Source organism: Oncorhynchus mykiss, chromosome 23, assembly GCF_013265735.2.
Source record: "Oncorhynchus mykiss isolate Arlee chromosome 23, USDA_OmykA_1.1, whole genome shotgun sequence".
NCBI lineage: Eukaryota > Metazoa > Chordata > Actinopteri > Salmoniformes > Salmonidae > Oncorhynchus > Oncorhynchus mykiss.
Genome location: NC_048587.1, coordinates 43,277,974 through 43,303,643, shown reverse-complemented (window position 1 = coordinate 43,303,643; position 25,670 = coordinate 43,277,974). Strand labels below are relative to the sequence as shown.

The window sequence follows — 25,670 nt, the reverse complement described above, 5'->3', positions numbered from 1 at the left end:
TGCATAGCTTTTATTTTTTGCACATAAGAGTAGGAGTAAATTGTCTCTATTCTCAGCACTTACGACCAATTTTTCTACTCTGAATCTCAAAGATTCAATCAATACTTGCCTTTGAATTGAACTTCCCTGCATTTCAGAATTTTGAAATTGACCAACCGCTTGGAAATATGAAGGACAAGCCTATTCCTCTTGTAGGATACCCTAGTTTTTCTTATCAGAAAATATGGGGAATCAATTAATAATTAAAGGCTTGATAGACACCTTTGTATAATCATCTGATAGTGTTATCGTCAATTATCAAGTCGTGATCAACTCCAGCATTAAAACCATTACACACAGACGAGAGCAGTACTACACCTCTGTGTACAATCTAACATGAGTTCCACCCATGTTGCTTCTTTTTCTCTGTGATCTGACACACAAGGAAGTAAAAGGGGAGGGCTCCCACATGAAAAAAATACATCAGTTTACTATAGAATACTACCCTACTTACTATTGAATTCACATAGTTGAGGTGTGGCTTGGGAGACTCCAGAGGGATCCAGGAAGAAACTGACACGGGTTAGCCAGAGGCAGATGCAGAACGGAACAGGAGCGGCTGAGGAAGTTAGTCTCAGAGAGAGTAAGAGAGCAGAGGAAACTACTGTAGAGAGAGACATGGCAGACACAGAAAACGAGTCAAAATCCAAACCAGACCAGAAACTCTGCTGCACTGTGTGTTCCAGTGCTCTCAATAAGGATAAGCTCGCTACCTGTGGCCACTCAGTCTGTGCCTCCTGCTTGGGGAAGAAAGGTAAAGGCTGTCCTGAGTGTCTACAGAGCTCTGGCAAGCCTGAAACTGCACCTGTGGAACAGAATGGAACGTTGAATGGAATGGTGGCTGAGTCTCCACCGGTGATCAAACCCAAAGAAAAATATGAAAAGGACATAGAAGCCCAGGATTCAAAGACCGCAGAGGAAACAATGATAAAGGAAGACCTGAAGGAACCAGAGGACCCTAAAAAAACAGAGGAAGAGAAAAGGAAAGAGAAAGAGAGTGACCCTCCACAGCCTGCAGAGGAAGTGAATGAGGATGGGGTGAACAAGAAATCAAAGGAAGGGAAAGCAAAAGAAGAGAACGCAAAGGAAGAAGACAAGGCAAACGAAGAAGAGGTCAAGGAAGAGGTGAAAGTAGAGTCGTTGGGACTCGATGATGTTGTGTGTGACTCATGTATGGAGACGAGCCCGTGCATGGCCCTAAAGTCGTGCCACACCTGCCTTGTGTCCTACTGCGAGGCCCACCTCAGGCCCCATTTGGAGAACCCCAAGTTCCAGAACCACCGTCTGGTGGAGCCGCTGAGGGACATCGAGAGACGGACCTGTGAGATTCACAAATGGTCCCTGGAGCTGTTCTGCTGTTCTGATGCTGTGTGTGTCTGTCAGGACTGTGTGACAGAAGACCATAGGGGACATAACACTGTTCCTGTGTTAGAGGCGCGCAGAACCATAGAGGTATTGCACTTTCTCTTCTGCATGCAATCTTTCACCCTCTCTCTTATTCTCAGTTTAGAGTGGAATAAAAACTCACTTCTCTCTAAACAAGATGTTTTGTTCACAAACTCATCCAAAGCCTTACAACAGGTGTGGAAGTCTAAAACATCCAGGAACATTTCACCAGCATGAGCACGTGTAGGAATACATTGGCTATTGTCATGGTAGCCTGCACTGAGCTTGTATTAGTATCCTTAATGATAATATGGCAAACTTCATAATTTGTCCATGGTATATAAAGAAGATGTCCTTCATCAGTCCACATGTTCTTACCCAAGTCTTATGCCATAATGAATTTGGCTTGCATCAAAGGCAGCTGCTCTTATTTAAAGTAATAATGAACTTGTATCAACTAGAGCCTTCACACATTTGACAACAGCTAGGCTATATATAGTAGTGTCTGACTGGTTGTAGGTCTTAACAGTGGGGGTTATGTTAGCACTTCTGTCAGCCAGGACATGGAGAAGGATGGAGTCCCACTGTCGTTTTGGTCTCAGTCTATAGTCACTGTAAGGACACACTGCCTTTTTAATAAAGTTGACTTTTCATATCGACTGCAAAGACGACAGGATTACTTTTAATTCAATTACAGGGACATTCCCATATAAAGGTTGTCCTATATCACTGTGTGATTATTGTCCAAGTTTCACAGTACAGTAGTACATTCTGGAAACTCTGGACTAACATATACAGTTTAGCACTCAAACAAAAACACCACAAGGAGACAGCAAATCAAGAAAACAGAATGGAAAATCTGACCAAAATAATATATTGACTGACATTCTTAGTGCATTCTGTCACAGAGAGAGCTTCAACCCCTGCTGGTACAACACAGCAAATTATCCCGTGTTAAATCAACACTGAGAGTGTTAAATGTAACACTGTTCCAATGTCTATACGGGTCTATACTTTTCAGTGTTAAATTAACACATTGCTTAGTGTAAAACCTTAATTGTATATTTCCCAGGTTGTCTTGCCTTTCGAGTGGATTGTAGAGTTACTACCCATGGCTGTATTGATTAATGACAGAGACATGGTTGTTGCAGTCATACATGTTTTTGTCCTATAGCCTTCACCAAGTGAGATCCAAAGCAAATATATATTATCATTAAAATGTATATATTTAAGTCAATAGGATACATATTTCATATTGCCTTATTTTGAGGGCATAGTTTTACCCTAATACTGCAGCCTGAATCTCCTGGTTTACATGCCACATCAGACAATTTCACCACAAAAGCTGGATTCAAATAGGCATTACACATCACCTTGCAAGCTAGCATAATGTGACTTGTAGGCCTGATGTGGCCTGTAAACCATGTGTTTCAGGCCATTATATTACACTCTCAGGCAAAAAGGTTTAGATTTGTTCCTAAAGGGGTACAAACACTTCAAATCAAAGTTTATTTGTCACTTGCGCCGAATACAACAGGTGTAGACCTTACAGTGAAATGCTTACTTACAGGCTCTAACAAATAGTGCAAAAAAAGTATTAGGTGAACAATAGGTAGGTAAAGAAGTTTGACAACAGTAAAAAGACAGGATATATACAGTAGCGAGGCTATTAAAGTAACGAGGCTACATACAGACACCGGTTAGTCAGGCTGATTGAGGTAGTATGTACATGTAGATATGGTTAAAGTGACTATGCATATATGATGAACAGCGGGTGGTGGGTGGCGGGACACAATGCAGATAGTCCGGTTAGCCAATGTGAGGGAGCACTGGTTGGTCGTCACTGTAGTGGTACCCTTTAGTTATAAGTGCATAATTGTACCCCAGTTCATACCTCAGGCTACATTTTTATTTTTTATTTTTTTTATTTCACCTTTATTTAACCAGGTAGGCTAGTTGAGAACAAGTTCTCATTTGCAACTGCGACCTGGCCAAGATAAGGCATAGCAGTGTGAACAGACAACACAGAGTTACACATGGAGTAAACAATTAACAAGTCAATAACACAGTAGAAAAAAGGGGAGTCTATATATACATTGTGTGCAAAAGGCATGAGAAGGTAGGCAAATAATTACAATTATGCAGATTAACACTGGAGTGATAAATGATCAGATGGTTATGTAAAGGTAGAGATAGAGATATTGGTGTGCAAAAGAGCTGAAAAATAAATAAATAAAAACAGTATGGGGATGAGGTAGGTGAAAATGGGTGGGCTATTTACCAATAGACTATGTACAGCTGCAGCGATCGGTTAGCTGCTCAGATAGCAGATGTTTGAAGTTGGTGAGGGAGATAAAAGTCTCCAACTTCAGCGATTTTTGCAATTCGTTCCAATCACAGGCAGCAGAGAACTGGAACGAAAGGCGGCCAAATGAGGTGTTGGCTTTAGGGATGATCAGTGAGATACACCTGCTGGAGCGCGTGCTACGGATGGGTGTTGCCATCGTAACCAGTGAACTGAGATAAGGCGGAGCTTTACCTAGCATGGACTTGTAGATGACCTGGAGCCAGTGGGTCTGGCGACGAATATGTAGCGAGGGCCAGCCGACTAGAGCATACAAGTCGCAGTGGTGGGTGGTATAAGGTGCTTTAGTGACAAAACGGATGGCACTGTGATAAACTGCATCCAGTTTGCTGAGTAGAGTGTTGGAAGCATCAGGCATGGAAGTAGGGTTGCAAAATTCCTGTGACTTTCACAAATTTCCAATATTTTCTGCTTCCTTTTCCAGCAAACTTCCAACCAGGATTTCTGGAAAACCTGGGAATTTTGCAACCCTACCTGCAAGTGGGTGCGTTACTCAAAAATTCAACTCAAAACAATAACTCTCTATTTGAGTAAAAATAGAAAATCACTTTAATCAACTGTACGGAGATAATGCATAGTATGTGCAATGGATTTCCTCAAAAGTTCTGAGTAATGACAGCACGTTGGGCTTTACAGTGTAGCTCACACCTGTTATTTGCACAGTGAGTTGTTGCAAAACTTGGAATAATGCCATTCCTTAAGTAAACATAGGAATGTATGACAATCCAAGAAGTCAATATTTGACAATAGTCATGCAACAACTCAATTACTAGCTGAATCCTTGGTAATTTACATGCAATGTAGCTGCAATAAGCTCATATTCTGAACTAAACTCAAAGTATGACTGAGGAGAGAAAGCTCCTCTTCGTCAACAGCTCATTCCTCATGTTCTTCTTGTATCATCCTGAGCAAATATCTATTTTGAGGAATTACATAACTCAATGGAATAAGGGTGGGATTGAACAGGAGGCAGAGTCTTCTGTCTGTGCTGACCCATAACATTATACAACAGTTTGTGCCATTTATCTAGATGTATCTAATTATCTTTGTTGAGTTACTGTTTAATGCTGGCTCAGGGAACATCAAAACAAGATATTTCGGTAACATTTGAGACACATGATTTTGGACTCAGTGTCCCTTCAAGAGTTCTAACTGTTGTCTCGCAACATAACAAGACACAACAGATGAATAGCTGTAAGTAATGTTTTGTGACGTGAGATATGCGTCTCTGTGCCAAATTATGAGACAATATAGGACAATATAATTCCCTTCAGGAGAAGGTGTCGACATTCTGGACTGAACGATGACATAATTCAAATTTACACATCTACAAATGGTTTAAACTCAAAGAGGTCGAGTGGCTTTTCTGTTCCTGTCTTTAGAACAAGGTATGGGTCTTTTCAGAGCAATGAGAGCATGTTCAGACCTGAACAGGAATCTACTGAGGGGAAGGGAGAGGGAAAGACACAAGTGCAGATGTTGAGTAACCTGGTCCCAGATCTGTTTGTGCTGTTTTACTAACTCCATCCTTGACAAGGACCATAGGTAATTGGCAAGACAGCACAATCAGATCTGGCACCATGCTAGAATGTGGAAATGCAACATTGAAAGTCACACACTGGGCTGACTGGGAGGTTTTCAAAGTGTCGCCTTTCAATAGGGTGCTCATAATGATCACACATCTCATCCACAGCCAAGGTTGGGGAGTAAAGGATTAACGGATTACAAAAAAAACTAGCTGTAAAAATGTAGGTTTCGACAAGGGTTCAACTAAGATCCTCAAAGTTCTTTGAAGAACCTTAGGGCTCTTGACACTGTAAATGGCCCACAAAAGGTTCTTCCAAGAACCACATAGGAGGTGGGGGTTCATCGAGGAACCTCCTTAGTTGGTGGGGGTTCTTGCAGGAATGTAACTGCCCAACTGAAACATTTCGATTTGAAAGGACAGCAGATGCAGGCATTTAACTGAGGCACTTAAGTTAACTCAGCCACTTTAAATCTTCTCAATTTAAGGTAAGGTTTGTCCCTTGTATGATCTAAATTGATGTTTATGATGATACCATTTATATTTTCATATTTGTGCCAATGTAACAGTACTCGTCTTGCGTTGTGTACAATCAGTCATCGACACGGAACTCCAACATGTAGCACCAGTCATGTAGCTTTATTCTGATAAGAACGACACAAAATTGCACGTCATGCAATGCACGTCTCACCATCCAACTCTGCACTCACGCACTGTACAAAATATATGAACCCCCCACCAGACACAGTAAGTTGCTAGCTAATACTGGCGGGAATTCTCTACAACAAAATGCACAACAAATATTCTCCAAAAACCGCTGCATCTTATCGAATAACATTTACAAACAATTTAATATAAATTGTACATTTAAATTATCACTTGAGAGTATAAAAATCACTTTTGATGTACAGTGCTTTGCAACCAACAACTTACCGCTGGTTTGGTGCTTGTTCACTGGGACGATTCTAACTGGAACATCCCCCCTCGTAAGCAAGCTACGCAAACCAGCCAATAAGATGCCATGTTGAGTAGGTGAAGGCAAAACAAACTCAAACCAAAAACCCATTGGCTTAACAATAAAGTGGCAAGTGGAATCACCAATATAACCCTATTACACCAATCTTTCTAAAAACAGAAAATGGACACAATTCAATGGATATTAATCAACAAAGAGGTCAGAATATAATAGGTTATAAGAATATGTTGGAGGCTAGCTGTATTGCGTGCAGATGAACTGCACACTTTTGTGCCTGTGTCTGCAGGTATACTTATAAGGAGGCATGCAAAGGTATGTCAATTGGTATTGGTATGTTATGCAGATCACATTTACCATCCTCCTCCCTTACCTCTTCAATTACTGTAATATCCCATAGACATCTACATTATGGACATGGTATGTGTATGAAAACCATTATCAAAATAGTTTTTTTCATTCACATTCACCACAAAAACCACCATGTGCAAGTTTTGTTAATCGTCTGTATTAATACTATTTTGGGGATTCACAGTCTTCACCCTCCCTACACCTCTGATGAATATAACAGGAAACCTGTTTCATCACCATGCACTGCAAAATCATTCTGGCTATGGATTCTGAGAACATCAACACGCCAGAGGATATACCCATTGGACTTGGGGCTCTGCTGGGAGTTTACCTCATATTTAGATTTTTTTATTCCGCTTTGCCAATAAAATCATAATAAACATTGAGAACTAAAATATTGGGTAAGTGAGGAGGATAACATACCAATAGACATACTTTTACCAGCAAAAATATTTCACTCAGATGAGATACTTTTGAAAAATAGACGTTTACTTCTAGGATTACTTTCATTGTTTTCTGAATTAAATGTATTTATAAAGCCCTATTTACATTAGCAGATGTCACAAAGTGCTATACAGAAACCCAGCCTAAAACCCCAAACAGCACGCAATGCAGATGTAGAAGCACGGTGGCTAGGAAAAACTCGAAAGGCAGGAACCTAGGAAGAAACCTAGAGAGGAACCAGGCTCTGAGGGGTGGCCAGTCAGTCTTCTTCTGGCTGTGCTGGGTGGAGATTATAGGAGTGCATGGCCATTTAAGGCCAGATTGTTCTTCAAGATGTTCAAACGTTCATTGACGACCAGCAGAGTCAAATAATAATCACAGTGGTTGTACAGGGTGCATCATGTCAGTACCTCAGGAATAAATGCCAGTTGGCTTTTCATGGCCGAGCATTCAGAGGTCGAGACAGCAGGTGAGGAACAGAGATGTCCGGGACAAGCTAGATCTCTTCCACGACATGAGGGGGCGCAAAACTGGAAATGAAGATCACGTATGTAACTCAACCCACTCAAGTGACACAACCCTCCTACAGACGACATGGAAGAGCACTAGTAAACCAGTGACTCAGCCCCCGTAATACGGTCAGAGGCAGAGAATCCCAGTGGAGAAAGGGAAGCCGGCCAGGCAGAGACAGCAAGGGCAGTTTGTCGCTCCAATGCCTTGCCGTTCACCTTTGCACCCCTGGGCCAGACTACACTCAATCATAGGACCTAGTGAAGAGATGAGTCTTCAGTAATGACTTAAAGGTCGAGACCGAGTCTACGTCTCTCACATGGATAGGCAGATCATTCCACAAAAATTGAGCTCTATAGGAGAAAGCCCTGCCTCCAGCTGTTTGCTTTGAAATTCTAGGGACAATAAGGAGGCCTGCATCTTGTGACCGTAGCGTACGTGTAGGTATGTACGGCAGGACTAAGTCAGAGAGATAGGTAGGAGCAAGCCCATGTAATGATGAGTAGGTTAGTCGTAAACCTTGAAATCAGCCCTAGCCTTAACAGGAGAGAGGCTAGCACTGGTGAAATATGATCACATTTTTTGGTTCTAATCAGGATTCTAGCAGCCGTGTTTAGTACTAACGGAAGTTTATTTAGTGCTTTATCTGTGTAGCCGGAGAGTAGAGCATTGCAGTAGTCCAATCTAGAAGTGACAAAGCATGGATTAGCTTTTCTGCATAATTTTTTGACAAAAAGTTTCTGATTTATGCAATATTATGAAGATGGAAAAAACCTGTCCTTGAAATATTTCAAGTTCATGTTCAAGTTCATGTTCATCAAAAGAGATCAGGGTCCAGAGTAACGCCGAGGTCCTTCAGTTTTATTTAAGATGACTGTACAACCATCAAGATTAAATGTCAGATCCAATTGCAGATATCTTTGTTTCTTGGGGACCTAGAACTATCATATCTGTTTTGTCCAAGTTTAAAAGTAAAACATTTGCCGCCATCCACTTCCTTGTGTCTGAAATACAGGCTTCCAGGGAGGGCAATTTTGGGGCTTCACCATGTTTCATAGAAATGTACAGCTGTGTGTCATCCGCATAGCAGTGAAAGTTGACATTGTCTTTCCGAATGACATCACCAAGAGGCAGAATATATAGTGAAAACAATAGTGGTCCAAAAACGGAACCTTGAGAAACGCTGAAACTTACAATTGATTTGTCAATTGGACAAACCATCCACGGAGACTAACTTATATCTTTCCAACAGATACGATCTAAATCAGGTAAGAACTTGTCCGTGTAGACCAGCATTCATTAAAGTATGGGTCGCAACGTAAATGTATGATTATTTCATTAATGCTCAATTTGGTAGCTGCGGGAGTGGGAGAGATAGAGGGTGATGCCCATGTGCTTCGTGGTTTTCCCGGATCTTTTTTCTGTAGTTTTCTTGGAGATCACTCTGCGATCCACACGCTGCAGTGCTGTTGTTCAGCAGCAGACGATGCGCCACTGACTTGTCATTCCCACTCAACATCACCCACCACTGTCATGAAATGGATTCATGCTAGCCACAAGTTCTGACTGAGCTCAATCGTCATGAAACGCAAATACAGTGATGACTTTGTCTCTTTCATACACACTTTGAGAAATAACGACGAGCACCCACAATGTGTTTTATGTGGGAAGTACTTAGTAATGAGTCTCTCAAAATTAAAAAATGAATAAAACGACATGTCCAGACCAAACATCCACAACATGACGTTAAAGCCAGGGAGCTCTTTCAGAACAGAGCAGAATGCTTCAGGAAGCAGTGCTTCGAAATTGGAAAAGTGAACTAGCAAAGCATTGTTGTCACTTTATAACAGGCGATGATGAGCAGAAATAAGGGAGTACTATCTCTCGTAGTAGATGTGAGATTCTCTTTCAAACAATCCCCTGGCCTTGTAAAGTTACACAGCTAATAGCTAACGTTAGCCGAAGCAAGCTAGCTAGCTACTGATGCAACCCTAGGAAACAGTACAGATGAAGGTGAAAAATTCAGGCCTACTGTACATTTTACTGTATAAATTGTTAAAAACAAGTATAGGTTGGAAGTGTTGATGTTAAAATACAAGTAATAATTCTTATTCTGAACTGGAATAAACTGATTGAAGCAAGATGCTTTTTGAGGCAAACACTCACAGTTCTGGGTTGCTCATCTACAGCAGGGCGTGGTCTCCTGCCTGACTGAGAAAGCAGTAAATGTTCTGATCCAGTCAGGGTTCTCAAGTACATAAACAGTGTCAATGCTGAACATGACCTTATTATTGATGTCACGCTCATCATAATGAATAGACCAAGGCACAGCGTGAGTAGAGTTCCACATATTTTTTATATACCGAAACTCAGCAAAACAAACAAACCGTGAAGCTACTTGTGCACACAGGCAACTATCCGTAGACAAGATCCCACAAACACAAATGAGGAAATGGCTACCTAAATATGATCCCCAATCAGAGACAACGATAAACAGCTGTCTCTGATTGGGAACCATATCAGGCCAACATAGACATACAAAAAAACCTAGATGACCCACCCTAGTCACTATCACGCTCCAACCAACATAGATAATAAACACTCCACTCGCAGATCCGATGTCTTCCTCCATGGTTGCTCTGGTGCTGGGATTGTCGCAGGAGGAACCGGAACGTGTGTCGTTGCTGGAGGCACCGGACCGTGGATCGTCGTTGTAGGCTCTGGACTGAGAACCCCTGCTGTTGGCTCCGGACCACCGACCGTCGCTGGTGGTTCCGGACCGTCGCTGGTGGTTCCGGACCGCCGACCGTCGCTGGTGGTTCCGGACCGCAGACCGGCTCAGGAGGTTCCGGACTGCAAACCGTCATTGGAGGTTCCGGACCGGGAACCGTCGCCGGAAGCTTCGGACCGGGAACCGTCACGGGAAGCTCCGGACCGGGAACAATCGCCAGAAGCTCTGGACTGTGGAGGTGCACTGGAGGCCTGATGCGTGGTGCCGGCATTGGTTGTACCGGGCTGATGACATGCACCTCAGGGAGAGTGCGGGGAGGAGGCACAGGATGTACTGGACTGTGGAGGCGCACTGGAGGTCTGAGGCGTGGTGCCGGCACTGGTGGTACCGGGCTGGTGACACGCACCTCAGGGCGAGTGCGGGGAGCAGGCACAGGATGTACTGGAATGGAGGTCTGGACCTCTGGTCCTGGAGGTCAGGACTGGAGGTCTGGAGCGTAGAGCTGGCACAATGCGTCCTGGCTGGATGCTCACTTTAGCCCGACAAGTGCGGGGCCCTGGCACAGGACGCACTGGGCTGTGAAGCCGTACTGGCGATACAGTGCGTAGAGCCGGCACAGGATATCCTAGACCGAGGAGATGTACTGGAGACCAGGAGCGCTGAGCCGGCACAACCCATCCTGGCTGGATGCTCCCTTTCGCACTGCAAGTTGGCACAGAACGCACCGGGCTATGAATGCCCACTGGAGACACAGTGCGCATCACCGCAGAACACAGTGCTTGACCAGTCACACGCTCCCCACGGTAAGCACGGGGAGTTGGCTCAGGTCTAAACCCTGACTCCGCCATTTTCCCCGATAAACAGCTGTCTCTGATTGGGAACCATATCAGGCCAACATAGACATACAAAAAACCTAGATGACCCACCCTAGTCACTATCACACCCCAACCAACATAGAGAATAAACAGCTTACTATGGTCAGGGCGTGACAATTGCATTGTCAAAAACCTCTTTTTAGGACTGTGTGATGTGATCAATCAGTTTATTCAAGTTCAGAATAAAATATATGTGTTGTATTTTAACAGCAACAGTTCCAACCTAGACTTTCTATCAACAATAATGTCTACAGTAATATGTACAGTAGGCCTGATAATTGATATGTACTGTTACTTAGGATTGTAGGATCAAAAAGCCTGTGTGTGTGTTCTGTTATACATCTGTGTGATGTGATCAATCTGTTTATTCCAGTTTAGAATTAATTGTAAATTAATTATTTGTTTTTGTCTAAATTGCATTTCTTTAGGCATAAGGGCAATGAAATGTACTGATATTCACATATAGTTGCATATTTTCCTAAACTTGGGTCCCAGGAAAGCACAGAATTTCTAATTTGGGTCACAGGCTGAACAAGTTTAAGAACCCATGGTGTAGACCAATTAGGGTTTCTAATCTCTCCAAAAGAATATGATGATCGATGGTGTCAAAGCAGCACTAAGGTCCAAGAGCACGAGGACAGATGCAGAGCCTTGGTCTGATGCCATTACAATGTAATTTACCACCTTCACGCTAAAACCAGAGAGAAGCATTTTGTATACATTATTTGTCTTCAGGAAGACAGGGAGTTGGTGCGCAACAGCTTTTTCAAAAAAAAATTGAGAGGAATGGGAGATGGGAGAGGTACACATCCGGTGGATAGAGAGCCATTTATTATATTCAGTGATGCAAGTTTAAGTTTGTTCCACCTTAGCAAGTCTGACCACAAGTCAGAGACCACTATGATGACACACCAAATGCGTTTGATGGATGGCGGGAAAAGTAATACAAATAATAAAAGAAGAGCAGGAATATGTTTTTGTAGGCTACAGTCCAAGCTAATAATGTGACTACTGCCGGCATCCCACAATTATCCAACTTAAATAAAAGCTTGGCGGTAAGGACGACAGCAGTGGTGTATATACGGATATAACGTATTATTGGTATCTACATAGCGCGTTGATGTGAATCACACTGCTGCTCTCTCGTGTAGCTATTTGCGATTTACGGAGTGTGGTTGTTGTGGATGGCTGTTCACAAACGTATATGTGTATTTTAACCCAATAATGGTTAAATTGAAGAAGCTTAAGCTGCTTATCAATCATTGTTTTTGTGGGCCAGTGAAAATATGTGCTCTTGCAACAGTTGCATAGTGGATGACAGCCTATGGAAATAAACGTTTGAGGGAGTTCCCGTCTAAATTCCTCCGGCGTTGTGCTTCATACTCTCAAAAACAAGTTTAATTTAAGAAGATCACGAGTGGGGCTTTTATTGCTCAATATAATTTGTGAAAAAGCTTGAGCTGCCTATCAATCATTGTTTATGTGGCCAGTGAAAAATGTGCTCTTGCAACAGCTGCATAGTGCGGATCCCAGCCTATGGTAAACTCCTCCGTGGTATTGTGCTTCATACTGTAAACAAAAAATAGTTTCATTTAAGAACACCATTTTGGCTAATCTATATTTCCAAGTCCTATTCTTGAAGATCAAGGGTTTTTATTGTAAAGATATAGCCTAATCATATTATTTTGTAGTAAAAAGTAATTGGTGTAATGACGTTCGTCTGTACGAGAGGCGGACCAAAGCGCTGCGTGGTTGTTTTGATTCATGTTTTAATAAATAACTTCACATGAACAAACTAACAAAAACAAGAAATGTGAAACCGCAAAACAGTCCTATCCTGTGACAACAAACACAGTGACAGGAACAATCACCCACAAACACACAGTGAAACCCAGGCTACCTAAGTATGATTCTCAATCAGAGACAACTAATGACACCTGCCTCTGATTGAGAACCATACTAGGCCGAAAACATAGAAATGCCCCAAAACATAGAAAAACAAACATAGACTGCCCACCCAACTCACGCCCTGACCATACTAAATAAATACAAAACAACGAAAATAAAGGTCAGAACGTGACAATTGGTTAGAAGAAGCATACATAACTAACCCATAAAGTAAAATGCAACATCCATTAATGGCCAATTATGTAAACTCTAACATTGTATTTTAATTGGTATTATGTATTTTTGTGTTCTTTTAATGCCTCTTAAGGGGAAAGTAATCTAAAAGTAACTGAAAGTAATCACATTACGTTACTGAGTTTGGGTAATCCAAAGGTTATGTTACTGATTACAATTTTGGACAGGTAACTAGCAACTGTGACAGATTACATTTAGAAAGTAACCTACCCAACCCTGCATACAGCACAGCAGCACAGGTTTCTAGAAGGATGAGAAGTGAGTCTCGTGAAAATGTGCATTGACACAAACACACTCATCTGAAATGTGCATTTAGCCCATCTATGGTCTGATAATATGTCACGGGCGTTGTTGCAAGGAGACCACGGTGCAGCGTTGTGAGTGTACATTTTCTTTTATTTATATAAAATGTTGCCAACAAAACAAGAAATAACAAAACAACCGTGAAGCTTATCAGGGCTACGTGCCACTAACACAAGTCAACTACCCACACTGAAAGGAGGGAAAAAGGGCTACCTAAGTATGATTCCCAATCAGAAACAACAATAGAAAACAAAACATAGAAAACAAAACATAGAATGCCCACCCCACATCACACCCTGACCTAACCAAATAGAGAAATAAAACGTCTCTCTAAGGTCAGGGCGTGACAGTACCACCCCCCCCCCCCCCCCCCCCCCCCGCCCCAAAGGTGCGGACTCTGGCCACAAAACCTGAACCTATAGGGGAGGGTCCGGGTGGGCATCTATCCACGGTGGTGGCTCTGGTGCTGGACGTAGACCCCGCTCCACCTCTGGCTCACCCCGCTTTGGTATGGGGACCCTCGCCGTCGACCCCGGATTGGGGACCCCCTCTGCGGGCCCCGGACTGGGGACCCTCGCTGCGGGCCCCGGACTGGGCACCCTCGCTGCGGGCCCCGGACTGGGCACCCTCGCTGCGGGCCCCGGACTGGAGGCCGTCTCTGGAGGCTCCGGACTGGAGGCCGTCGCTGGAGGCTCCGGACTGGAGGACGTCGCTGGAGGCTCCGGACTGGAGGACGTCGCTGGAGGCTCCGGACTGGAGGACGTCGCTGGAGGCTCCGGACTGGAGGACGTCGCTGGAGGCTCCGGACTGAAGGACGTCGCTGGAGGCTCCGGACTGGAGGACGTCGCTGGAGGCTCCGGACTGAAGGACGTCGCTGGAGGCTCCGGACTGAAGGACGTCGCTGAAGGCTCTGGACTGGAGGCCGTCGCTGGAGGCTTCGTGCCATGACTCCTCACTGGAGGCTTCGTGCCATGGATCATCACTGGAGGCTTCTTGCCATGGATCATCACTGGAGGCTTCTTGCCATGGATCATCACTGGAGGCTTCTTGCCATGGATCATCACTGGAGGCGTCTTGCCATGGATCATCACTGGAGGCTTCGTGCCATGGATCATCACTGGAGGCCTCTTGCCATGGATCATCACTGGAGGCTTCGTGCCATGGATCATCACTGGAGGCTTCGTGCCATGGATCATCACTGGAGGCTTCGTGCCATGGATCATCACTGGAGGCTTCGTGCCATGGATCATCACTGGAGGCTTCTTGCCATGGATCATCACTGGGCTGGAGAGACACATAGGAGGCCTGGCTCTGGGAGCAGGCACAGGACTCACCAGGCTGGGAAGACATACAGGAGGCCTGGTTCTGGGAGCGGGCCCAGGATACACTGGGCCGTGGAGGCGCACTGGAGGTCTCAAGCGTAGAGCCTGCACAACCCATCCTGGCTGGATGGTTACTTTGGCACGTGCGGGGCGCAGTCACAGGACGCACTGGGCTGTGCAGACACACCGGAGACACAGTGCGCAGAGCCGGCGCAGGACATCCTGGGCCGTAGAGACGTACTGGCGGCCAGATGCGCTGAGCCGGCACCCCCTGACCTGGCTGGATGCCCACTCCAGCCCGGCCGATTCGGGGAGCTGGATGGTAGAACACCGGGCAGTGAACGCGCACTGGAGACACCGTGCGCTCCACCGCATAACACGGTGCCTGACCAGTACGGCGCTCGCCACAGTAAGCGCGGGGAGTTGGCTCAGGTCTCCAACCTGACTCAGCCAAAGTCCCCGTGTGCCCTCCCCCAAAAAATGTTTGGGGGGGCTGCCTCTCATGCCTGCTCCATTGCCGTGAGTCCTGGTAGCGAAGTCGTTCCTCCCTCGCTACTTCAGCCTGTTTCCATGGCAGGGTCTTGTCCCCTGCCATAACCTCCTCCCATGTCCAAGGTGTCCTCCATTCTCTCTTCTCCCGGGCCCAGGATCCCTGCTCCTCTTGGCCACGCTGCTTGGTCCCTTGGTGGTGGGTAGTTCTGCCATGGGCATTGTTGGAAGGAGACCAAGGTGCAGCGTAGTGAGCGTACATTTTCTTTTATTTATATAAAATGTTGCCAACAAAACAAGAAATAACAAAACAACCGTGAAGCTTATCAGGGCTAACTACCCACGCTGAAAGGAGTGAAAAAGAGCTACCTAAGTATGATTCCCAATCAGAGACAACGATAGACAGCTGTCCCTGATTGAGAACCATACCCGGCCAAAACATAGAAATAAAGAAACATAGAAAACAAAAAACAGAATGCCCAACCCACATCACACCCTGACCTAACCAAATAGAGAAATAAAATGGCTCTCTAAGGTCAGGGCGTGACATAATGGCCTAATAATTGCCTCTGTAAGTTGTCTAGAAATCTCACAATACTTCTCATGGCTGTAAGCAACTGTAGGTACATGTTTGTAAATGTCTGGAAGCTTCATTTAAAAAATAACATAATCTGATAGTAGAGAAACAGAGAGGAAAACACATTCTTTATGGGACGCAGCAGCATAGTAAATGTTTCAATAAATTGGTCAAATAAATCAATTGAACTGAATTATTAAGATTGGTGAAAGAGAGCTGTTCTACATGTTTTCCTGATCAGTGACCCACTGACACCACCCCGGTTATAAGACAGCCTCACAGAAGTTACACACCCAGGCATGGTGGAGGTGCAGGAACTGAAGGATGGTCTGGAGCAGGCCCTGGTGGTAGACCCAAGGTTAAGGCTGGGTGAGGACTCAGTGGTGGTACGTCCAGAAAGACAAGCGGCGGTCTGACCAGGACTGGAGCTGGGTCAGGTGGTGCATGCTGGGCAGGGGTATCCTGGACATCCCAATGGGACCCAGAGCTGTGGCTGGGTCTGGTGGGGCTTTGCTGTCAGTAGCTGGTGACAGTGGTGTGGCCGGTCATCGTAGGTTGCAGCAGGCAAGTCAGGTGCTGCTGGATGGCCCCTAGATCAGGGACAGGCTGGGTTTCTGGTTGTGGCAGCGGTTGGAGTGCAATATCTCTCGTCGGCTGCAGTATTGGCTGGAGCACCAAGAACGAAAGGACTTGCTGTAGTCCCGGGGGCCGATGATCCAGCCCAGGCGTCTGGACTGTCTGTAGTCCTGGGGGTCGCTAGACTGGCCTTGGTGCTGCCAACAGCGGCCATGGTAGAGGAGCTGGTACTGATGCTGGCTGAGCTTGCTCCTGCACAGGTGACCACTGGACTACAAGTTGGCAGGAGAACTGCAGGGTCACCTCTAGAGCTGGGAGGGGTGGCAGAGCATGCTTCTCTGCAATGCAGAACCTGGGTGGCTGCAAGTCTCTCTGCGTGCTGTCACCAGTTCCGCCAAAATTGAGGCCGCCCATTTGTGTCTCAGGGACAAGTCCAACAATTCAGGGTGGTAGTGTAGCAGGAACTCCTGCAAGAGTACGGCAGGTGGAAAATGCATCATGGCTTCCCACCTCCACGGTTTGGAGAAGAAGCACCCTATGCCCCCAACTCCTGCAACAGCCGATTGACGTCTGAGTCCTGCAATCTGGAGAGGGGCCATATAAAGGAGAGGGGCCATATAAGTCCTGTCATCAGGTGTGGGGCTCCCACAGGTCCCAGGTTGGGGGCATAATCCAAATGGTGGTAGTCCACTGGATACCCCAGAGCCTTACTCAATTGGACCGCAGATGGGCTGTGTGGCAAGTATCCTGTGTGGTCTCTGTGGGCCGCCATAGTGTCGTGGTGTCAGACAAGTCACAAATCCAGCTCGAACAACCATGAAAGAGAGAGACCCGGCTTGACGTGTTTTGTTGGTCAGGGAATCTTTATTCACACATGAAAGGATGCATGGGGATGTAGAATGGTGGTGGTTCTGTAATGGACAGAAACAGAGGTAATGAATAGACTGTACACAGTACAATAACTACTAGCACAAATAGAGCAACAAAGCTATTAAACTTTTTTCATTAAACTTTTTAATATATATTTATTAACTGCCTCCAATGCAGTCTTTTTAATTTAATTTTAAAATCATCAGTTTATGTCTAATAAATCACTATATTTTTGTAAAAATCATTTATTTCCCTGAGCCATCTTGAGCCACTGAAATTCTCAGTCCGACTTTGTGGGCGTGGAGATACAAATGTTTATATATTTACATACAGCCCTGATTGCCTGTTAGAATCATCTAGAGCTCAGCCCCTTATCCCTTAAAAAAACAACAACAAAGGCACATGGTATTCAACCTGTCAGTTGGGGCTGGACCCTGAAAGCAACAAACTTCCACAGGTGTGTAGGTTACTTTTGTTTTGTCATCAAAACAAAAGGCATACAACACACATCTTAATTTGGTATATCATTATTGTACTGTTTTCAATAGGTCACTAGAAGAGGCAGTAGGCCACCAGAAGATGCAAGACCAGCACAGCCTGTTTGCTTGTTGGATGATCCTAGCCTAGACCCTGTCTGCAGTTTAATCATTGCAGAATGCCAAGATTATCTACAGGGCAGACTATAGGCCTCTGCGTCTCAGAGGTCAAACACAGTAAGTAATATTAAGCTGTGTTAGGCCTCCGAGTCTGAGGCCCATGGTATAATCTTCAGTATCATCACAGCGTATCTTTCACCATGTTTTACTTTTTTTTCTTCTTCTAATGAGTAAAGACTCTTGAATGACACATTTTGGAATGTTTTCTGATGTTGAAAGTAAATAAAGAAAACAGATGAAATTAAAAGCTGTTGTCGTTCTTCATAATTTCTCTTGCCACTTATTTACATAACATGATAAACAGATCGTATAATGGCGAGTGGTGGGTGCAACTTGAAAGGATTGTGAGGTGCTGATAAGAGTCACATAACAATTGGACATATCTGCAGGGTGATAACACTGCTGTGGCTATGTGTGCAGTCACTGAATTTTCCTCTCTTTGTCTTCCTCTCCCTTTTCCTGCCAGAGGGAATTACGAGATAAACAAACAGAGATGGTGAAGACAGTGGCGGCAGCAGAGAATGCCATCAACCAACTCCAACTCAACACGGTTTCCTTTGAGGTACAGTATGCTGCAGTGTCCTTGTTACCTGTTTAAAGGATGATGTCAAAGGCTAAGACTATGACGACCCCTGACAATCCTGCTGATAGATTTGACTGTTGTCTTGTCAACAAAGTGCTATGTAGCATTGTGTTTGCAGATTCCAGGTAACCCACACAGTCAGTGACACAAAAACAGAGGCATGTCACAATTTCTCACAGGCTGTCTTCACGGGCAGTAAACACTATTGAAACCTCTGATCTATAAGTCCCCAGTTATAGGATCCACCCACCCCAACAAGTTTACCCATGTGTAGTAAATGGAATCTACTGGTTTGTGTGGCCCATGTCAAGGCCAGCAAGCTAGGTACACTGGACCCACTCCAATTTGCATACCACGCCAACAGATTCACGGACGATGCCAATTCCATCGCTATTCACACGACCATAACACATCTGGACAAGAGGAATACCTATGTGAGAATACTGTTCCTTGACTACAGTTCAGAATTCAACACTGTGCCCTCCAACCTCGACACCAAGCATAGAGCTCTGAGTCTGGACACCACCCTCTGCAACCGGTTCCTGGACTTCCTGACGGGAAGACCACAGGCTGTAAGAATTGGCAAGAACACCTCCTCCACACTGACTCTTAACACAGGGGCCCCCAGGGGTGTGTCCTCAGTCCTCTGCTGTACTCTCTGTTCACCCACGACTGCATGGCTTTGCACGACACCAACTCCATCATCAAGTTTGCTGATGACACCATGGTTGTAGGCCTGATAACCAACAATGACGAGTCAGACTACTGTATAGGGAGGAGGTAAGTGAACTGGCATTGTGGTGTCATGACATCAACCTCAACATCAGCTAAACAAAGGAGTTGATTGTTGACTTCAGGAAGCAGAGGAGGGAACATGCCCCGATCCACATCAATGGGACTGCAGTAGAGTGAGTCACAGTTCCTCTGTGTCCACATCACTGAGGACTGAGGACGCCCTGTGTCCTCTGCAAATACTACCGCTGCACCATCGAGAGCATCCTGATCGGTTGCGTCACAGCCTGGTACGGGAATTGCTCTGTCCATGACCGCAAGGCCCTCCAGTGGGGGGGATGAAGATTGCCCAGTTAACTTGTTGAATCTAGGGGTCATTTCTTTTATTTTTGGAAAAATAACGTTCCCAAAGTAAACAGGCTATTTTTCAGGACCGAAAAATAGAATATGCATATAATTGACAACTTAGAATAGAAAACGCTCTAAAGTTTCCAAAACTGTAAAGATATTGTCTGTGAGTATAACAGAACTGATATTGCAGGCAAAAGAATGAGAAAAATCCAATCAGGAACGCAGCGGTTTCTAAATAAGAGTCCATTCCTGTGCTTCCCTATTGAGCAGTGAATGGGATATCAACGAGATTCCTTTTTCTATGGCTTCCTTAATGTGTCTAGTATCACAATACATAGTTTCAGGCTTTTATTTTGAAAAATGAGCCTGAGTGACAACATTGCGTCAGTGTCCACCTGATGGCTCTTTGTGTATTTCTCGGGGTAACCATTTTTCCACCCGGTCTTACTGAAAAAAGCTCTGTCCCGGTTGAGATATTATCAAATAGATATTTGAAAAACACCTTGAGGATTGATTATAAACAACGTTTGCCATGTTTCTGTAGATATTATGGAGCTATTATGGAGCTAATTCGGTGTTGTTGTGACCGCAATTTCCGGTCGTTTTCTCAGCCAAACGTGAAGAACTAACGGAGCTATTTTTGGCTACAAAAATAATTTTTCTGGAAAAAAGGAACATTTGCTATCTAACTGGGAGTCTCGTGAGTGAAAACATCCGAAGCTCATCAAAGGTAAACTATTTAATTTGATTGATTTTCTGATTTTCGTGACCAGATTGCTTGCTGCTAGCTAGGTACAATGCTATGCTAGGCTATCGATAAACTTACACAAATGCTTGTCTTGCTTTGGCTGTAAAGCATATTTTCAAAATCTGTGTTTGAATATATTTCACTTGTGATTTCATGAATATGAACATTTTCTAGTAAGATTTTTTGTCCGTTGCGTTATGATACTTAGTGTCAGTTGATGACAATTCTCCCGGATCCGGGATGGGTATTTACAACTCTGATAATACTTGTGGAATATAAAAATACTTGCTTGATATATGTTTTCCAGTTTCTTGAAATACTTGCTTGATATATGTTTCCAGTTTCTTGAAATACTTTGCAAATGCAACTTGAGTCTGATAATTATCTTTAAGAAACAGTTAATCTGATATACTTGTGGAATATAAAAATACTTGCTCGATATATGTTTTCCAGTTTCTAGAAATACTTGCTTGATATATGTGTTCCAGTTTCTTTAAATACTGTATCTGGCTCTCATGAGGACTGCCACAGGAAAGGAAGACCCAGAATGACCTCTGCTGCAGATGATAAGTTCATTAGAGTTAACTGCACCTCATATTGCAGCCCAAATAAATGCTTCACATAGATCAAGTAACAGACACATCTCAACATCATCTGTTCAGAGAAGACTGCGTCAATCAGGCCTTCATGGTCGAATTGCTGCAAAGAAACCACTTCTAAAGGACAGCAATAATAAGAATAGACTTGCTTTGATCAAGAAACACGAGCAATGGACATTAGACAGGTTCCAACCGTGAAACATGAAGGAGGAGGTGTGATGGTGTGGGGGTGCTTTGCTGGTGACACTGTTGATACGTCATCCCATCTGGTTTGCGCTTAGTGGGATTATCTTTCATTTTTTAATATGACAATGACCAAAAACACCTCCAGGCTGTGTAAGGGCAATTTGACCAAGAAGGAGAGTGATGGAGTGCTGCATTAGATGACCTGGCATCCACAATCACCTGACCTCAACCCAACTCAGATGGTTTGGGATGAGTTGGACCGCAGAGTGAAGGAAAACCAGCCAACAAGTGCTCAGTATATGCAGGAACTCCTTCAAGACTGTTGGGAAAGCATTCCAGGTGAAGCTGGTTGAGAGAATGTGAAGAGTGTGTAAAGCTGTCATCAAGGCAAAGGGTGGCTACTTTGAAGAATCTAAAGGCTAAAATATATTTTGATTTGTTTAACACTTTTTTGCTTACTACTTGATTCCATATGTGTTATTTCATAGTTTTGATGTCTTCACTATTATTCTACAACACAGAACATTAATAAAGAAAAACCCTTGAAGGAGTAGGTGTGTCCAAACTTTTGATTGGTACTATATATATATATATATACATTATTCAGATTTTTCAGGGGGTGCCCGTACTTCCTGTGGCTATGATTGAATCTATTATCTCTATCTATCTAACACTAATCAGCCGTCACCTTATCCCCTATGTCCATATACCTGATAATACATACACAATTGTGAAACTGACCCGAAAACACCTTTGGCATATCCCCATCTAGAATTCAGTGATGGTGGTCCGTGAGGTGATTGACAGCCAGTTTATGGAGCTGCAGGCTGCGGTGGAGCGGGCCAAGAGAGAGGTAACCCTGTATATTGATTAAGTGATATGTCTATATGTTGTATGCAATGTGCATATATGTAGGCTGATCTATTCTTTTTACCTGCTTTTTAAAAATATATAGTATGACATCATATGTTATGTATGTTTTTTCATATGAACCAAGATTTTCAAATAAACCTAAACCTGAACCTAAACTTAAAGGTGACAGAGATCCTGGAGGGAGAGGACAAGCAGGCTCTCAGACAGACCGAGGGGATCAAGGTACACCTGGAGCAGAAGTGCACTGAGCTGAAGAAGACACAAGAGCAGTTGAAAAAGCTCTCGAAGAACAAGAACGACGTGGACTTCCTACAAGTAAGGTGGTTCTCACATGGCCTGGTGATTTATGATGGTTTATGGTGGAGACTGACATGGAGGTAGTGCCATGGGAGTTTGTAGTGTTATTCACTCATTCGTGGTTCTCATGGTGGTTAGCTTTGAAGTAGTGGCTGCACATACAATTACTTGCTGGGGCCAAGAGCTCTTTGGGGGTTAATCATGAACACTGAGAAGGTTGTGGTGATGGAGTGCTGTGACTCAGCAGTGTTATTCATTAACCTTAACTCAAGCCACAGCGCTGCTATCATGCGTATTCACTTTAATCATGAACCATGACTCAGGTGGACTTCCTACAGGTAAGGTGGTTTTCTCTGGTCTGGTGGATTCTGAGATTGTTGTGTTGACAATGCCAAATGACTCAGTAGTCATTCACAAACTTGAACTGTCGTACTGTATGTGCTGCGTAAGTAAATAAGTAAGCTTTAGACAACCCAGAATGGCCCATAGGGGCAGGCACCTATCTCCTGTTTCTGTAGTGCAAGGCAGCTTGATGTACAAGTACATCCCATGGACATGGCAACATTAATGACAGTTCATCATTAATTGCCAACGAGGTCCAAAATAGCGAACGAAGCTGTGTTGTGTGTTTTACAGGAGTACTCTAAATGGAAGAAGGACAGCCCTGACATTACCCTACCTGGGTTCTACATCGGCCTCATAGACCGGCTCAACTCCTTCAGCAGAATAATTGTTACCTCCACACAGGAGCTGTGTGAGAAGCTGCTGTCCAATTACATAGAGACACTCAAAGAGACCTGCAAAAATGGTGAGTGCAGTCACCGTTTGGCGAGCAAAGGAAAAAACTGCAATAGTGGCTGGCGGCAAGCCTCAGCAAGTCCCGATCTATGTTTATTTGCTGGGAAGGGTCAGCACCACAGGAGGCTGCTGAGGGGAGAACGGCTCATAATAATGTCCAGAACTGAGTGAATGGAATGGCATCAAACACCTGGAAACCATGTATTTGATGTATTTGCTACTATTCCACTGATTCTGCACCAGTCATTACTACGAGCACGTTCTCCCCAATTAAGGTACCACAAACCTCCTGTGGTCAACACACCACAGCATCCCTCACCCTGGTCATACAGAAAGGAGTAAGTAAACAGGAAGTGACAGTGTTACAAGCGAAAGAATAACACTTCAGCTTTGTGCTCCAGATAGCCAGAGAGATCATATGTGTTCATACTTCTCTGCAGACCTGATCAATCCTTCAGACAGTGTATCATACAGTAGGTGTAGTGCTCTGGTAACAACAGGTTGACTGAAGTCTCAGAAAAATAAAAACAGTTGAGAGCGTCTAATCTTGGACTGTCTGTCACTAGAGTGAAGCCCAGCTGTGAGCTGTGTGAGTCACCACATTTGAGACATCAAGGACAAAAAAGGTTGCCTGAAGGAGATTAGTATTACAGTGACTATGTGTTCTTTCATGCACAATGTCATATTTGTCCTTGCAGAAAAAATAACTACATTCAAATGGAAAATTCATGCCTGGGAGTTAAAAAGTGAAGTTGGCCATGTGATTTCTTTACACTAAAACATGTTATTTTTCTCTCTCTCTACTCTTCAGACAAGATGGGGATAAAAACCACAGTCCATGAAACAATCGCAGCCAAACAGAACATGACTTTGCCAGACCCAAAGACGCGGGATGACTTCCTAAAGTGTAAGTCTCTTCTATACCATTCAGGTCCTTACAGAAGCAAAACAATCCTTCAAATCACTTGAACGTTCATGTATTATTGCAGTATTGTTGTTTTGGATGTGTAAAGTTAGCCTTGCCTAAGTTGTTGATCCTGTTTTGCTATTCTTTCTCATTACTGTTATGTTGTTATTCTCTCTCACGCTTTGCAGATGCCGCGCCTGTGAGTTTTGACGCAGACACGGCCCATAAGTTCCTGCGTCTGACTGAGAAAAACAGGAAGGTGACCAACACCACACCCTGGCAACACCCGTACCCCGATGTCCCTGAGCGCTTTGAGAACTGGCGCCAGGTACTGGCCACAGAGAGCTTCTATGTTGGTCGACACTACTTCGAGGTGGACGTGAGCGGTGAGGGCACGTATGTCGGACTCACCTACAAGAGCATCGATCGCAAGAGCCCAAAGAACAACAGCTGCATTACCGGCAATGACTTCTCATGGTGTCTACAATGGAACGGCCGCAGCTTCTCTGCCTGGCACAGTGATGTGGAGACGCCTCTGAAAGTGGGGAAGTTCACACGTATTGGGGTCTATGTGGAATTCAGCTGTGGCCTACTGGCCTTCTATGGGGTGGATAATGCTGTCGGCATGACCCTCATTCACAAATACAAGGCTGACTTTCTGGAGCCTCTTTACCCAGCCTTCTGGCTGTCGAAGAAGGAGAACGTGATAGAGCTTGTTGGACCTGGGGAGTCGCTGACACTGAAAAGCCCCTCTCCTCCTAACTCACCCCCAAACACTGATGTTGCACCCCCCAGCCGTTTCACAGTATCTTCTGTTGTTGATCAATGATTCATTTGTCAGTGGTAAATTTCCCGTCAACCCTAAAAAGAAATGGAAAAGGAAAACGAAACGCATCAGCCGGCCCCATACTTGTACATATACTTATGTAAATATTTCTGTTTTTATTTTTAATACATTTGCAAAGATTTCCAAAACCTGTTTTCCACTTTGTCATTATGGGGTATTGTGTGTAGATTGATGAGGGGAATTTTTCATTTAATCCATTTCAGAATAAGGCTGTAACGTTACAAAATGTGGAAAAAGGGGTCTGAATACTTTCCGAATGCACTGTATATCCCAATAAGGTGACAATAAACCTCACTAGATTTGTAAATTATTTTCTACATACCATTTGCCTTTGTCAATGGTATATTGGAGGCAAAGTCAGGTGCAGGAGAGCAGAGTATAATGAACAGGCGCACTTTTATTAAAGTTCCAAAAACAAGAGCACTACATAAATCAAACACGCTCAAAAAACGGAACATAAAAGTAAAGCGCTTAAACTAACACCACATAACATGACACAATTACACACAAAACATGATGGGAAACAGAGGGTTAAATACAAGTAGATTGATTGGGGAAATGAAAACCAGGTGTGTATGGAAACAAGACAATACAAATGGATATATGAAAAATGGA

At 44.1% G+C, this 25,670-nt stretch overlaps 1 protein-coding gene across 2 annotated transcripts; it reads left to right on the top strand.

Annotated features, from left to right (window-relative positions):
* Positions 1–525: 525 nt before the first annotated feature.
* Positions 526–25,670, top strand: LOC110502801 (tripartite motif-containing protein 16-like protein). Of its 2 annotated transcripts, none has more exons than XM_021581094.2 (7): positions 526–1,491; positions 18,601–18,696; positions 22,106–22,186; positions 22,369–22,521; positions 23,140–23,311; positions 24,113–24,208; positions 24,397–25,670. In XM_021581094.2, the coding sequence occupies exons 1-7, from the start codon at positions 577–579 to the stop codon at positions 25,035–25,037; spliced, it is 2,154 nt and encodes a 717-aa protein (XP_021436769.2). In that variant the 5' UTR covers positions 526–576; the 3' UTR covers positions 25,038–25,670. The 2 variants fall into 2 exon arrangements, with proteins under 2 accessions (XP_021436769.2, XP_021436770.2); XM_021581095.2 differs by lacking the exon at positions 526–1,491 and adding an exon at positions 5,417–5,803.

Bases quoted from the DNA above. Each gene is read 5' to 3' on its own strand.
- LOC110502801 (XM_021581094.2), top strand. From the start codon at position 577: ATGCAGAACGGAACAGGAGCGGCTGAGGAAGTTAGTCTCAGAGAGAGT. The intron at 1,492-18,600 runs GTATTGCACTTT...TTTTCCTGCCAG, and splicing joins AGGCGCGCAGAACCATAGAG to AGGGAATTACGAGATAAACA. The intron at 22,522-23,139 runs GTAAGGTGGTTC...TGTGTTTTACAG, and splicing joins ACGACGTGGACTTCCTACAA to GAGTACTCTAAATGGAAGAA.